The 16212-nt window shown below is 40.5% G+C and overlaps 1 protein-coding gene across 3 annotated transcripts in view; it reads right to left on the bottom strand.

Moving 5' to 3' along the window:
• Positions 1-905, bottom strand: part of dcaf6 (ddb1 and cul4 associated factor 6) — a 235989-nt gene extending 235084 nt beyond the window's left edge. For all 3 annotated transcript variants that reach the window (XM_028799737.2, XM_051926116.1, XM_051926115.1), the window contains exon 1: positions 562-905. In XM_028799737.2, coding sequence (XP_028655570.1) covers positions 562-649 — 88 coding nt within the window. In that variant the 5' untranslated portion in view covers positions 650-905. The remainder of the gene's footprint in view (positions 1-561) is intronic.
• Positions 906-16212: the final 15307 nt, after the last annotated feature.

The raw sequence follows: 16212 nt of genomic DNA, 5'->3' as shown, positions 1-16212 counted from the left end.
ACAAGACCTCATGCTGGTCGCTTTTATTGGCTCCCGTCAATTGGGTCCTCGTCTTATTTAAGTGTCAAAAAGAATCGAAGCAAAGCTATGGACTCTCACTCTATCTGTGCAGAATGAAAACTTTTCAAGGATTGCAGCTGATGACTGACAGGAGCAGCTATTCTGCATTGGCTGTACATGTCCGCACCCTAACACAGACCTTAAAAGTTTTTGAAGGCAGATTTGGAGGACGCACCAAAAGACGTACCCTTCACAGATCACTTGATAACGGCCGCTACATAAATCAACCGAATCCTGGTGAAGTAAGAATAGTAACCTGTATTGACTTTTTCTTTGTACGTCAAGTAAGGCAGCCATTAACTTTAATCTACAACCAATGTAAGCAGCCATTAACATCAGTTTAAACACCAATCAACCAAAGCAAATTATGTACATGTAGTACACGGAATGGTGTGGAAGGGGGGAGGTTCTGGACAGTGTCGTTTACTCAAACAGCTGTCAGTGCTGCACACTCAAGTTTCCGCCCACCCTCCACCACCTAACCCCATTAACGTCTCTTACCTAAATAGTTAATCCTGATGGTTTTAGGATCATCCAGCCCCACTGCGCGCTTCCTCACATCCCACAGCAGGTTACTGGGGTAGGACATGGTGTTCAACCACCTTTGCTTCTAAATACAAGCATTGAAAGAACTCGAAGTCCACTTAATTCCTTGTGGCCGTTTCTTCGTTTTACCCAAGTTTATTTACGTTCTCATTCACTTTTTCTGCAGTTCACTTCTCTTTTTCCGTTTAAATTCCTTGCTGTGCGCGTGTTGCTGTAATTAACCCAAAGATACTTCGCTAACCCCTCGCCACCAACAACAACTCCCCTCCCTCTCTCGCTCCTTTTTTTTAACGGGGTTTGTTATTTACTTCTCCTCGTGCTCCCGCCCATGTAAGCCTCTCCGCCAATAGAGTTCTTACAGTTGACAACGCGAGAGGTTACTCGCGAGGTCTGAGGTGTTCGGGTTTTTCTCTTGACCGGAGCTAAACCTGTAGCGCGAGCATCTCACGAAGTCATAGCAAAATGAAACTGTGCGTTTGTATACGACATCTTGGCTCTTGGTAGTCCATCTGCAGCTAATGTAGACCCAGCTAATGAGCCACAATGGCGTATTTGTCTTACTGCCTTGCAGTCTGAGTGTTGTATCTGTAGCAAGGTGGTTTTCAGTGTAAGAACGTATTAAATACGCTGATTATTTTATGGCGATAATTGTATCAAAGTGAAATATTCCTTTGGCTCCAACTTTAGTTTACAACATGTATTAAGTTGCAGTTTTATTTCTGTTCATGTTTTGTTGTAAAACATAATAATTTACCTGGCTGCACTCTTAAGCAATTTCTAAATATACAAAGGTAGAATCATGTTCAAATGGATAGTTTACTGTAAACAGCATTATCAGTCTTTAAGAAGCAGTGATGTACTATGCTGCAACCATACATTAATTATATATAGAAATGGGTGGACAGAATAAACATCCTCCAACAAAATGGAATGATAGATGAACATGTCAAATGGTATTTAAATCCCCAGTTTTCATTTATGGCGTAATTCTTTTGTTAGGAGAATTGAAAGTAACTACTATTTGTTTTTTTTGTCTTTTTAATCACGCAGATGTTTCTGTAATTCAAGCATTATCTGATCATGGTGTATTTTAAGTACTTGCTGATGGTATGTATAATAAAGTTTAAATATTTTTCTTTCACAGAGCTCTGTTGCCTACTTTGTTACCCTAAGCAATTATGACAGCAATGTAAAGCACTGTGCAGATTTCCAACACCTTATTTTATTTTTTATATAATAAGCCAAGTTACCTTCTAGCTACCAGCAAATGTTAAGTGTTACATTATGTGTGGTGCTGATATTCAATTGATTTGATGACATTTTTAAAATTAACAGTAATGTGAATGTATTGATATTTCATGATTATCTGAAAAAAATAATGACAGTACAAGAAAAAATAATGAATAAATATTTGTACTGCAGTGAACAAACATCTTTTAAAGCAATAAGGTAAGATATTTGGTCACATTTTCTCTTCTCAAAGTGTAGGATATGTCAAGGGATCCCATGACAAATTATTATCCTGGTATTTAGGCCAACGCATGATAGTTTTGTAATTTTTATATTCAAGTTTTGCAATTCTGCGTGTTTCGTTATAGTGTTTTATGATTCACTTTTTCACCTTTAGGCACAATTGTATCAAACTATCACACCACATAATCTTGGGTTTGGTCCAACCCATGTTATTTCTATTTAACTCAAGTATTTCAAATATTTTGAATTTCTTAGCAATTATCTTAGTAGCAACTGGAGTAGTAAGTTATGGTACATCACATATGCCTTTGTACATAAATTCAGGTCCTGGTGGGTCCTTGAGAGATTAGTTGTCAAGTTAATTAGCATGTTTTAGTTTTTAAATACTGTGTGTGTGTATATATATAAATATATATATATATATACAGTATATGTATATATATATGTGCAAATGTTCACTTAAAATTCTTGGAGCTGCATAAATGTTGTGAACGATAGCATGGATAGGTGGTTGTGGGAGACTATACATTGGAAAAACAGGAAAATTGCCTCTAGGGACAATGTGTTTTCCCAAATGACCAGATGGCAGCATCTCTGGTTTTATTTGGACACCCAAAGGGCCACATGGGAGTTATAGTTCCAATGCACAGCCCTATTTGGATTCTTCGTTGCCACTAGAGAGAACTACTTGGAAGTGCTTCCTGGATACAGTGCTAACGTTCAAAAGTACACCTGGGTCCAGCTTGAAAAGGAGTCCCCTTCTGCGTCAGTAAGGCAAGTTAAAGTCAGGAACAGAGGAGGACAACACTCACCAGGAAAGAGGGGGAAGGAGAATGGAATGTTTAATATATTTGCTGTTTTGTGTGCTCAACATCTTGAAAGTGCTCTTCCTTTGTATAAATTCACTGTGTCCTAATAAAAGGACCAGAGCACAATGTATGTTGCTATAAGGTTCATGTTATGTTTTCTCAAAATTTTGTTGAACTTTCATATACAAGACAAACATGTTGAGCACAGTTTAGTTTTTAAATATTGATAAATTTTCCATGTTAGTTAAACAAAGGGAAAAGATGCTTTGCATCCTTTTTATTTTAAGAAGATTAGATTTGCTTGCTATTCTTTGGCTACCTGATCTTTATAGTAGTTCAGGTTAAATTTACACTGAAAGTAGAGATTACCTTTGGACAGTCAAGATGGACATAAACAAAGCATCTGCAGGAGTTTCTAAATGCTGCTCCTAAATGTGATGAAGAATTTCAGATGAGATTCTAGCTTCTCTACTTCTCTTTAATTTCATCAGTTGGTGTGAATGAAGCATTTTTTAGTCAGCATAAATCAGCCTTTAGGTATTCCTGTCAGCTGCACCTGGAGAGACAGTCCTACTTCATAAAATCCTGGCGTATTTGATGTTAATATGAAAATGCTTGCACTTGGAGTGTTTCATATTATACTTTTTTTTTGTAATATTGTGAACCCAAACATGTGACCTTAATGTGGACAGAGTATTTTGCATCATGATCTCTGTAGCAGTGCTGGCATCAGCAGTGATCGTTTTATGGGAAATATACAACCAATTCATTTTGTTATGTAAATGTAATAAGAGTCCAATTGATTCTATATCTCAAACGATGGTGCCCCACAAACTTTTATGCTGCAGAAAAAAATTCCTTACCCATATATGGCTCAAAAATTGCAAAAGTCAATCCAATACTTGTTCTAAGTGTATAAATGATAACACCACAAGAAATATAATGCAATGCTCCATAAACCTTTCCCCTACATCTACACCTTTCATCCCATGGCAACAATGAGCATCTTAAATTTACAAAACATGATGATAATGAGCCATAACCCATGGCTGATGTTAAACCAGTAAATTGTGCATTATGCTAATAAGGTTGTGCCAGGGGTAAAACAGGCAGGAAACAAAATACATAGACTCTGTGTAATTCCTGAGTGGTTAGAGGAAATGTCTACCTTTAGAATAGATCGATAGATAGATACTTTATTAATCCCAAGGGGAAATTCACATAGGTGACAATGTGCCCTATATGTTTAAGAGAAGGATCCGTGGTGTTAGTGGGATGGACTGGCAACAACTACAGTGCTATCTTACTCGAAACATGGACTTCCACAGTTAGAGGGCACAATATATTTAAAATTTAAATGGCCCAGAATTTATTACTCCAGGTGTAATACTCTATAATGAAGATACCAGGAATACTAAATTGTGAATTTCCCCTTGGGATTAATAAAGTATCTATCTATCTATCTATCTATCTATCTATCTATCTATCTATCTATCTATCTATCTATCTATCTATCTATCTATCTATCTATCTATCTATCTATCTATCTATCTATCTATCTATCTATCTATCTAAGGGTTCCTGGTCCTTTAAAATAAGTACTGGGACTCAGGGATGCAAGGAAAAATGAGGTTATCAGAGGGAGCTCTAGGGAGAAGGCCTCAGGACTGTTTGGGGGCTTTTCCTGATCCCAGAAGTGGTTTCAGGGATTCCCTCAGAAGTAGTTCTAAATTTGAGCATGAAGTCGCCTCTTGACCTTAGGGCTGTTAAGCTTAGAGATGAAAGGAAAAGCTAGACAAGGCTTCAAACTGGCAGAGATATAATAGCCAGGTAGAGGAATCTGGAGGTGAATGAGAGGCAGTTTTTTGAACAAGGTGTGTTTACACCATGCTTTAGACAGTAGGAACATGAACAAGTCGCCACACCTAGTAGACAGAGTCCAGATATATGAAGTTAGACCCAGTGTAGCAAAGAGGTTTCACTTCTGTTTATTTATTTGTCACTTTGATTTCGCCTACTGTTTAACCCTCTCTTATAACAACATCCATCCTCTTCCGCTTATCTGAGGTCGGGTCGCGGGGGCACCAGCTTGAGCAGAGATACCCAGACTTCCCTCTCCCCGGCCACTTCTAGCTCTTCCGGGAGAATCCCAAGGCATTCCCAGGCCAGCCGGGAGACATAGTCCCTCTAGCATGTCCTGGGTCTTCCCCGGGGCCTCCTCCCGGTTGGACGTGCCCGGAACACCTCACCAGGGAGGCGTCCAGGAGGCATCCTGATCAGATGCCCAAGCCACCTCATCTGACTCCTCTCGATGCGGAGGAGCAGCGGTTCTACTCTGAGCCCCTCCTGGATGACTGAGCTTCTCACCCTATCTTTAAGGGAGAGCCCAGACACCCTGTGGAGGAAACTCATTTCAGCCGCTTGTATTCGCGGTCTTGTTCTTTTGGTCACTACCCATAGCTCATGACCATAGGTGAGGGTAGGAACATAGATCGACTGGTAAATTGAGAGCTTTGCCTTATGGCTCAGCTCCTTTTTCACCACGACAGACCGATGCAGAGCCCGCATCACTGCAGACGCCGCACCGATCCGCCTGTCGATCTCATGCTCCATTCTTCCCTCACTCGTGAACAAGACCCTGAGATACTTGAACTCCTCCACTTGAGGCAGGATCTCATTCCCAACCCTGAGAGGGCACTCCACCCTTTTCCGGCTGAGGACCATGGTCTCGGATTTGGAGGTGCTGATTCCCATCCCAGCCGCTTCACACTCAGCTACGAACTGATCCAGAGAGAGCTGAAGATCACGGCCTGATGAAGCAAACAGGACAACATCATCTGCAAAAAGCAGTGACCCAATCCTGAGTCCACCAAACCGGACTCCCTCAACGCCCTGGCTGCGCCTAGAAATTCTGTCCAAAGTTATGAACAGAATCGGTGACAAAGGGCAGCCCTGGCGGAGTCCAACTCTCACTGGAAATGGGTTTGACTTACTGTCGGCAATGCAGTCCAAGCTCTGACACCGGTTGTACAGGGACCGAACAGCTCTTATCAGGGGGTCCGGTACCCCATACTCCCGGGGCACCCCCCACAGGATTCCCCGAGGGACACGGTCGAATGCCTTTTCCAAGTCCACAAAACACATGTAGACTGGTTGGGCGAACTCCAATGCACCCTCCAGGACTCTGCTAAGGGTGTAGAGCTGGTCCACTGTTCCGCGACCAGGACTAAAACCACACTGTTCCTCCTGAATCCGAGGTTCGACTGTCTGATGGACCCTCCTCTCCAGAACCCCCGAATAGACTTTTTCAGGGAGGCTGAGGAGTGTGATCCCTCTGTAGTTGGAACACACCCTCCGGTCCCCCTTCTTAAAGAGGGGGACCACCACCCCGGTCTGCCAATCCAGAGGCACTGTCCCTGATGTCCATGCAATGTTGCAGAGATGTGTCAACCAAGACAGCCCTACAACATCCAGAGTGTTGAGGAACTCCAGGCGTATCTCATCCACCCCCGGGGCCCTGCCACCAAGGAGTTTTTTGACCACCTCGGTGACCTCAGTCCCAGAGATGGGGGAGCCCACCTCCGAGTCACCAGGCTCTGCTTCCTCATTGGAAGGCATGTTAGTGGGATTGAGGAGGTCTTCGAAATACTCCCCCCACCAACCCACAATGTCCCAAGTCGAGGTCAGCAGCGCACCATCCCCACCATATACAGTGTTGACACTGCACCTCTTCCACCTCCTGAGATGCCGGACAGTGGACCAGAATCTCCTCGAAGCCATCCGAAAGTCGTTCTCCAAGGCCACCCCAAACTCCTTCCACGCCCGAGTTTTTGCCTCAGCAACCACTGAAGCCGCATTCTGCTTGGCCTGCCAGTACCTATTAGCTGCCTCCAGAGTCCCACAGGACAAAAGGAACCGGTAGGATTCCTTCTTCACTTGACAGCATCCCTCACCGCCGGTGTCCACCAACGGGTTCGTGGATTGCCGCCATGACAGGCACCGACCACCTTACGGCCACAGCTCCGGTCAGCCGCCTCAACAATAGAGGCACGGAACATGGCCCATTCGGACTCAATGTCCCCCACCTCCCTCGGGACGTGGTCGAAGTTCTGCCGGAAGTGGGAGTTGAAGCTGCTTCTGACAGGGGGCTCTGCCAGACATTCCCAGCAGACCCTCACAACACGTTTGGGCCTACCAGGCCTGACCGGCATCCTCCCCCACCATCGAAGCCAACTCACCACCAGGTGGTGATCAGTTGACAGCTTCGCCCCTCTCTTCACCCGAGTGTCCAAGACATGTGTCCGCAAGTCCGACGACACGACCACAAAGTCGATCATCGAACTAAGGCCTAGGGTGTCCTGGTGCCAAGTGCACATATGAACACCCCTATGCTTGAACATGGTGTTCATTATGGACAATCCGTGATGAGCACAGAAGTCCAATAACAAAACACCACTCGGGTTCAGATCGGGGGGGCCATTCCTCCCAATCATGCCCTTCCAGGTCTCACTGTCATTGCCCAAGTGAGCATTGAAGTCTCCCAGCAGTACGAGGGAGTCCCCAGAAGGTATGCCCTCTAGCACCCCCTCCAGGGACTCCAAATATGGTGGGCACTCCGAACTGCTGTTCGGTGCATACGCACAAACAACAGTTAGGACCCGTCCCCCCATCTGAAGGCTGAGGGAGGCTACCCTCTCGTCCACCGGGGTAAACCCCAATGTACAGGCTCCAAGTCGGGGGGCAATAAGTATGCCCACACCCGCTCGGCGCCTCTCACCGGGGGCAACTCCAGAGTGGTACAGAGTCCAGCACTTCTCAAGGAGATTGGTTCCAGAGTCCAAGCTGTGCGTTGAGGTGAGCCCGACTATATCTAGCCGGAACCTCTCAACCTCGCGCACAAGCTCAGGCTCCTTCCCCTTCAGAGAGGTGACATTCCACGTCCCAAGAGCCAGCTTCTGTAGCCAAGGATCAGACCGCCAAGGTCCCCGCCTTCGGCCACCACCCAACTCACACTGCACCCAACCTCCTTGGCCCCTCCCATAGGTGGTGAGCCCATGGGAAGGGGGACCCACGTTGCCTCTTCGGGCTGTGCCCGGCCGAGCCCCATGGGTGCAAGCCCGGCCACCAGGCGCTTGCCATCGAGCCCCACCTCCAGGCCTGGCTCCAGAGGGGGGCCCCGGTGACCCGCGTCCGGGTGAGGGAAAACGCCATCCAAATTTTTTATTCATCATAGGAGGTTGTGTTGAACTGCACTTTGTCTCATCCCTCACCTAGGACCAGTTTGCCTTGGGTGGCCCTACCAGGGGCATAAAGCCCCGGACAACAGAGCTCCTAGGATCATTGGGACACGCAAACCACCACAATAAGGTGGCTTATAACAACAACAACATTTATTTCTATAGCATATCATCATGCACAGGATGTATCTCAAACTGCTTTACAAGATGTAAAAGAGATCATTATAAGCAAAGAAAAACAAAATAAAATTAGATTAACAATATTAATGAATAAATAACATACAAAAAATTATAAACACATAAGCTGTATATACTAATAACAGAGAAGTAGAGTCCTTATATATAGAATCAGTTTTTAAGTCTCTAAAGATTAGTCCGATGATACAGTGAGATGGCTAGGGAAGACGTAAAAATAAAAAAATAAAAACTCAGGATAAGCTGGAGAAAAAACAAAACCTGCAGGGGTTTCAAAGCCAAAAGACCAGCCATCCCCCACTGGGCATTCTACCTAGTGTGGCGGACAGCCAGGTCCCATGCCTGGCCGGGATGCCCCTTCAACATACTTTCCAGATGAGCAACCATGGGCTGCTCAATACCTTCCACGGGATGCTTGGTGGCAGCCTCCCTGGCTGACTGTGGTGCCTCAGCTTCCCACAGGGCTCCATGGGAGATGGAGTTCTCCACAGCCCTGTTGGGATCTGAGGTGGCCACTAGGGGGCGCTGCATGGATCCCTGAGCCTGGCTGGACGAGTCTTCAGCCCCAACCAGAAGTGCAAACGGAAACAGGTGATCAAGCACCTGGAGCACTTCCGGGTGGGCTATAAAAGGGGCCAGCAACCACCACTCAGCGGCCAGAGTTGGGTGGAGGAGGACGAGGTTGCCTGGAGGAGGAGGAGGAGGAGGAGTGGTGGCGGTGATGGTGGTGGTGGTGCTGGAAGAGAGGAGTGTGGTGTGCTTACTTTTTGTGTTTGTACACTGGCGACTGTGTTGTGCCTGTGGGGTTTACGGGGAAGACGTACCTCACAAGTGAAAAACAATAAGTCTTTTTATTTTATACGTGCCTCCCGTGTCCATCTGTGTCGGGTCAGGGGTTTATATAGCGCCTTTGTTACACTAGCATAAATGTTCTTAAGTAGTTTCTTATTCATTGTTAATGCTTTGTCTTAAGAGGATTCAAGTCAGTATGTCTGATGGAAGTTAGGGTATCCACTGTCATGCAAACATCACAGGGAGTTGCACAGTGCTTTGATTAGGTGGTGGTGGTGGACAGAACAATCAGAAAAGAAAATAGAAAAAATTACATATTACTAGTGATTGCAGATTCATTGAATAATGCATATCAAGTTTATTAAGAGTAGAACTAAAAATGCAGCTACAAAAATGCAAAATGATCCACAGTGTTAGCTTGGTGTATCTCTATTAGTAAAGTATTCCAGATTTTGGTGCCTAACAGGAAAAACCTGCTTCACTAATTCTTTCATGTTTGTCTCTTGGAATAATAAGTAGGTTGCTATTAGGAGATCTAAAGTTATAACTTGGAACATAGTGGGACTGTCACACCAAAATATAGGAAGTAGCAAGATTATTTAAATGTTTATTTACTATTAGCAGCATCTTAAAGTCAGTTCTAAAGGCCACAAGTGACCAATGTAACAATGCTAAAACTGGTGAGATGTACTCAGATTTTCATTTTGAACCAACTGCAACCAATTAATGTCTTTCTTATGTAGTCCAGTTGGGAGTACATTTCAATAATCTAATCGACTAATAATAAAAGTGTGAATACATTTTTCAGCATCTTGCAATGTTATAAGAGATCCAACCTTTACAATGTTACCCTAAATATAAAAAATACAGTCCTAGTAATATAGTAATATGCAATTTAACATTTCTTTTCTTAATAAACCCTTAGTTTTCTGATAAAGAATGTTGTTTTGGCATTTCCAAGTACGAGTGGCGCACAGAGGTTCTCCCATCACAAAACCTATCTGATCCTTTATACATTCATTAAACATTTAATACTCTGTAACTTTAGACCATTCTGCTGTAATCAGGAGACAAGTAATATAACAAGTTTATCCCATTACATTGTCACAAGGAAATAGTGGGGAGCCCAGCAGCACTGGGCCCAAGACAGAAACTAACACTAGATGAGATGCCTGTCTCTTGAAGAGCATACAGTATACCCCATCCTACTGTGTCTAATCTGATTCACTAACTGACCTATAATTCACATCCAGGTGATAACAAAGGAAAATAGAATTCTCAAAAATGCACAAGGATTTAAAGACATATTCAAATTTAGCCTTCTCTTGGTGAAATGTGTCAAACAAGACTTCATCAACTAGTCATGTGTTCATCTTACTCAGATTTTCAGTGCATTCCAATCTATATGAACAAATATATTTTAAAATGTAGGTATAATTGTAACTTTGCTCCCTTAAAATACAAAAACACAACAGATAAAAGATACAGTATGGTGGGGAGTAGGACTGTACTGACCTTCAAATCTGTACTTGATGTTATTTTGGACAGTCTAGGTGAATAAGGTGAATGAGCATGTTGGGCTGAATGGCCTGTTAATTGTCATAATTGTTCTAATGTTCGGCTAACATTCTAAAATATTTCTGTTCAGGGATCATTACCAATGTCAGAAACAATGTCAAACATTATCAAAAACACCAGGACAAAATAAGGTTTTATGCAGGGACAAAACAAATTTGGAAAACAAAATAAATTTTAAAAAAGCCTCCATAAAAAATGTCCAAGAAAACTTAAGTTTTCTAAGTTAAGCAAAAGAGGTCTTTCCTTTATTTGACACAAACAAAAGTTACATAGTGAAGGGCATGTGGTTCTGCCTTGAAGAATGGCTGCCATGATTTTGCATACACAGCGCAACATCCCAAAGTGACACATGAGAATATAGTAATCAACATGGTACTAAACAATGTCAATACCAAATCTAAATAAATACAGTAAATGGTGAAAAATAAATAATGTTCTTTTGTCCCTGACCATTTCTTTTATTACATACAAGTTACACACTTTGCAAAAGGAAACATGGCCAACTTTCTCAATTTCTCTCACTACCTATTACAGCTGGAATCTACACATTCTAGCTGCATTAAAGATACAGATAGTATTTCCACACTGTAACAATATATTCAAAAGAAAATGTAAAACAGCACTGGAGACAAAACAATACAATTAGATGATTAGGAAATGAAATCAAGTCATACTCTTGTCAATTTGTGCAAAGTATAACTCAAAATTGTACATCACACACACACAGCACTAAAATGCATCCAGTTGATGACACTACTTGCCATTAAGCTTCACTGGGACACATGTTTTGGAACAAAATGATTGTTTATTTATCATATACTCTTGGATTGAACATAATACTTATTCCTCTAACAGCTCTCGTAACCCACTTACCTTAATTTTATGGGAAAATTATACCCTTTTTTATGTAAAATTGAAAAAAAAATGTCAAAAATGGTAGCTCTTTGAACATTTTTCTGAGTTTAGAAAATACTTCCTTTTCACTTGTTGTCCTTTTTTTTTCTTTTTTGATTTTATTGATTTTATTAAAAACAAATAGCATTCCATACAAATATCTCAAGTTTAACAAAAAAAGGTTTGAAACAAATCAACCCCCACCCCTCAGAAAGAGAGCTAGGCCTGCAGAGTGAAACTTAAAGCTAGTAAAAATAAGCAAATGGATAAATGAATAAAGATAAATGCAGTAAAAAAAGGGGAGAGAACCTACTTCCTCAATTTAAATGCTTATTCTAAAATGTTATTGATTAGATCCTGCCAGGTTTTGAAAAAGTTTGTTATTGATTAGATCCTGCCAGGTATTGAAAAAGTTTTGTACAGATCCTCTGAGTGCGAATTTGATTTTTTCCAGTTTCAAACAGTATATAACATCAGTTACCCTCTGACTTAGAATAGAAGAGTTAGGACTCTTCCAGTTGACCAAGATAAGTCTGCGTACCAATAGTGTAGTAAAGGCAATTACAATTTGATTGTCCTTCTCCACTTTAAGACCATCTGGGAGTACCCCAAACACAGCTATTAGTGGATTAGGAGGGCCTTGTTGGCCTTTTTATGGAGTTTTAAGTTACTAAGAATTTTAGATTAACTTTCATTTTTACTTTTATTTTTTAAAATGTTTTTTATCATATTGTTATGAATTTGTTGCAAAGTGATTTTTTTTTTTTTTTTTTTAATGGATGCTGCCTTTTTGACCAAAGGTTCCTATGATGCAGCTATTCGTTGTCTGGGAGGGAAGTCCTGGCAGTTGCATTGCATTACATAGTTGGCATTTTACTATTTAAGCCCATATTGCAAGCAAGACTGTGTCCAAGTTTCTGGATAATTAGTACAAAGACTGTCACATATTTTGAGGGAATGTTTCTTGATATTCTGAACTATTGCTAATTATTTTCAACCTTGATATTTAATTGCATTCTGGTTTGGCTGCACATTCATTTTTATTTTCCTTTTATGACCTGTGCCTGTTTCCTGACTTGCATTTTCATCTCCTGATTCCTTCCTGTATTAAGTGTTCCTGCAACATTTCCATCCAGTGGCAGTACATGAATCTGGACCTTTTTAAAAATAGATCCTGAAAGTGAAATATTTGAATGCATATGATTTGAGCAGGAAAACATTAAGGATTAAATAAAATGATCAGACTCAGCTACATCGGCTAACTATGATAAATTGCTGTTTTGGCACAGAGAATTTCGTCTTTTTGAGCATGAAAACAATTTAAGAGAGGACAGTTATTTTTTTTTGTTTTGTTTTGTGTTTTTTGTGGGGGGAATTCTGACTACAAGAATCAAGATTGTCCAAATTTAAACATAAAACCAAAAAAGGAACTTACGCTTACAACAGAGGTGGTTAAACTCTCAGAAACAACCCATTCTAAGAACTTTTTAACATTATTTCTTTCTGCACTAGTCAATAGTGGTGCAGTAGAAAACTTTATTCTGTTTAAAAATCAAGATTTTTAGGGTTTCTGTAGTTTTTGCCCTCATTTTTAGGCCATGTTTTATGCAGGAAATTACACCCTTATGATAAACATTAAACCAATAGGAGTCTTTAGCAAAAATGATTAGAAGGACTTTAATCTGTGCATGCCACATCAACTGACATGGGATATTAGGGGTTAAATGTACTCCTTTTCACAATTTTTTTTTAAAAATGGGAATCAGTAATATAGGCACAAAGACTCCTGTTTAATGCTGTTTTGACGTTGATCCCAAATATGATATTTTTGATATTTGACATCTACTATTGATCCTAGCCCTCTAAGAGCTACTTCCAGAAAGTTATAAATGACAAATTTCATACATAAGCATGTGGGGGTATCCTTTTAAACTATTTCAAGGTCAGTGGCTGTGAAAATGATGTTTTTTTTTATTTTTGATTCTCTATTGGGGATCACAAATTTCCACGACCTCTTTACAAATAGACCTATCAAACATTTCTTCCATATTAAATCAGAAAACTGCACAAAATATAAAATAATTTCAATGCTCTGTATGTTTTGCTAATTATGAATAATATTAGCTGTATAATTTCATCCATTATAGCAATTACAAAAAAATCTTCTCAAACTATTGTTGGGACTCTGGAGGCTCAGATGGTATTTGAATCCTCAAAACCCTAATTTTATACATCACCTGTATTCAGACATCTGAACACTACTTTACAATTCAAAGTGAAAATCGATGCATCCAGTATTGGAGTTGGTATCATCCTTTCACAATGATTTTGAGGTACAAAAATATACATCCCTTTCCTTTTTTGTAAAAAAAACTAACTCTTACAAAACAGAACTGTAACATCAGAAAACCATTATCTTTTGGCCATTAATTTGGAATTTGGAATTAGCGGTGTATCTGGCTGGAGGGTGCAGAGTATCTTCTCATAATCTACATGAATCATAAAATCTTAACCTACCCTAAGACTGCAAGAAGATTAAATGCAAGTCATCCCATCGGTAACTATTCAGCAGATTTAGTTTGGAAGTTAGGCACTTTGACAATGATAAATCTATTTTGGAAACAGAAAATATTTTAACACCAAAAAAAATCCTATCATTCGCTACAACAAACTATCCAGAGGAATTAATTTCAAGAACTATTCAAGCCATAAATTTGCAAGAGAATTTTGAGAAAGCATGTGAAGGAAATTTATTTATACTTTCTGATTTAGGTTGGGCTGTATTAAATGAGCTCAGAATTCCACCTTTGATAGACATCCAGGAATAGCACTGTTGAGCTCATTAAGTGCTATTCATGGTAGAAAAACAGATATGCAGATGTTAGTGACCCTGCATGTGCTTATGATACTTGCTGTAAGGCTTAACATAGTTAAGGACTTCTAGTAGGTCTTTTTTAAACCATTCCTACTCTTACTTATTCATTGAAATAATTAACTATGGATTTCATTACCAACTTACCTTTTTCCCAGAGTTTTACCACTGTCCTACTAGTGATTCACAGATGTTTGAAATATGCTGATTTCATTTCTCTTAAGAAAACTCCCTGGTAAGAAATTGGTTTGATTATTTTATCAAAGAAATATTTTGTTTGTTTGTCTTCCCTTCCTCTGTTCTTTGGACAGGGAGCCACAATTTATCTTGCAAATTTTGCAATTCTTTTTTACCAGAGTGGGGTGTAAAGTGAATTTGTCTTCTGGACACCATCCAGAGTTTAATGGTCAAACACAGTGAGTTAATCAACATCTTAAGGAACCTTTGTAAGTAAATTAATTTCAGTCCAACTGGAGATCACTTTTGCTAGCCAAATTTGTTTGCAACATATGTATAACTCTTTCATTAAAATGTCACTATTTAAGTATGTTAACAGTTTTAAGCCTCCTCAACTGGAGATGCCTTCTGCACCCTTACCCTTCATGTGTCATAATTAAACCAGTTTATTTATGTCCTTTCCTTTTAGGAGTTCTGTTCCTCACCCTCCTGTTGACAGGGAAAATTAACTCAAGGTGCAAGAAATTTTGGATTCACTGAGGAGTGGGTCTGTTTTTTATTATTTCTTTTACTGATGTGGATAGAATTGAGGATCATTCTTGGAAGCCTGATTGAGATTTGCATGTACCTAATCTTATACGTACATTTCATCTTTATCATCCTAGCAAGGCTTAGGAGGAGGAGGACTATTTTATGAATTAAAGCTATAATGAAATTTTTTTCTGGGTTTAGAAAATGTTTCCTTTTTCACTTGTTGATCTTTTTTGGGGGTTTTGAGTGACAGAAAATTTAGTTTCATTTTCATTTTTTTTACTTTTATTTAGAGAATTGTTTTCATTTATTATATTACCAGTAACGGCGCACTGCACGATAATGTGTAGTGAATACATTTGACTTGAGCATTCATAGTTTTCATACTCTTTCCCTGAACGTTTAGCATTTGTTTGCTCAGAGGTTGATGCACTTGCTGCTTCCTGAGCAACTCTTCTTTTCTCCACCCTAGCAGCCTGCTTCTGCTCTTCTTTCTTCTGCATCTTTTCACGTTAAAACTGATTAAGTCAGTGTTTTTGTTGCAATTATTTAGTACTTTTTCCTTAATTTTTCACTTAAACTGGCACTTAAGTCTTCAATCTGCCTCAAGAATGATTTAAGATATGAAGAGGTAGAGGAAGTAACGGCGAAGGTGGTAGGGAATGAGAATGGCGCCCATACACATGCACTGCATGGCCGCCCTGCTGGCCATTGCTGAGAGCTGCTTCTACATTAAAATAAAATAAAAATAAAAAGAAGAATAACAATGGAGGTCAATCATCACTTTGAAGCAGATAGTAGACATCACGTAGTATATGTCTAAAAAATTTCAGGTCAATAGGTCAAACGGTTTGCTAGCTACGGGTGATTTGAAGTCCTGGACAGACAAACGGACAACCACAGTTGCGTATTATATAAGAAGATTCTGAGTTTAGTGCAACACCATTTTATTTATTTATTTTTTTGGGGGGGAGGAGCCTTCAGTCTGAGTGTTGGTTGCCTGTGATTGCCTGCTTTTGGAGTGCAATCCGTGTTAATTCAATTGGCA

This window comes from Erpetoichthys calabaricus, chromosome 4 (genome assembly GCF_900747795.2).
Source record: "Erpetoichthys calabaricus chromosome 4, fErpCal1.3, whole genome shotgun sequence".
Classification (NCBI taxonomy): domain Eukaryota; kingdom Metazoa; phylum Chordata; class Cladistia; order Polypteriformes; family Polypteridae; genus Erpetoichthys; species Erpetoichthys calabaricus.
This window is presented reverse-complemented; position numbering and strand designations above follow the sequence as displayed.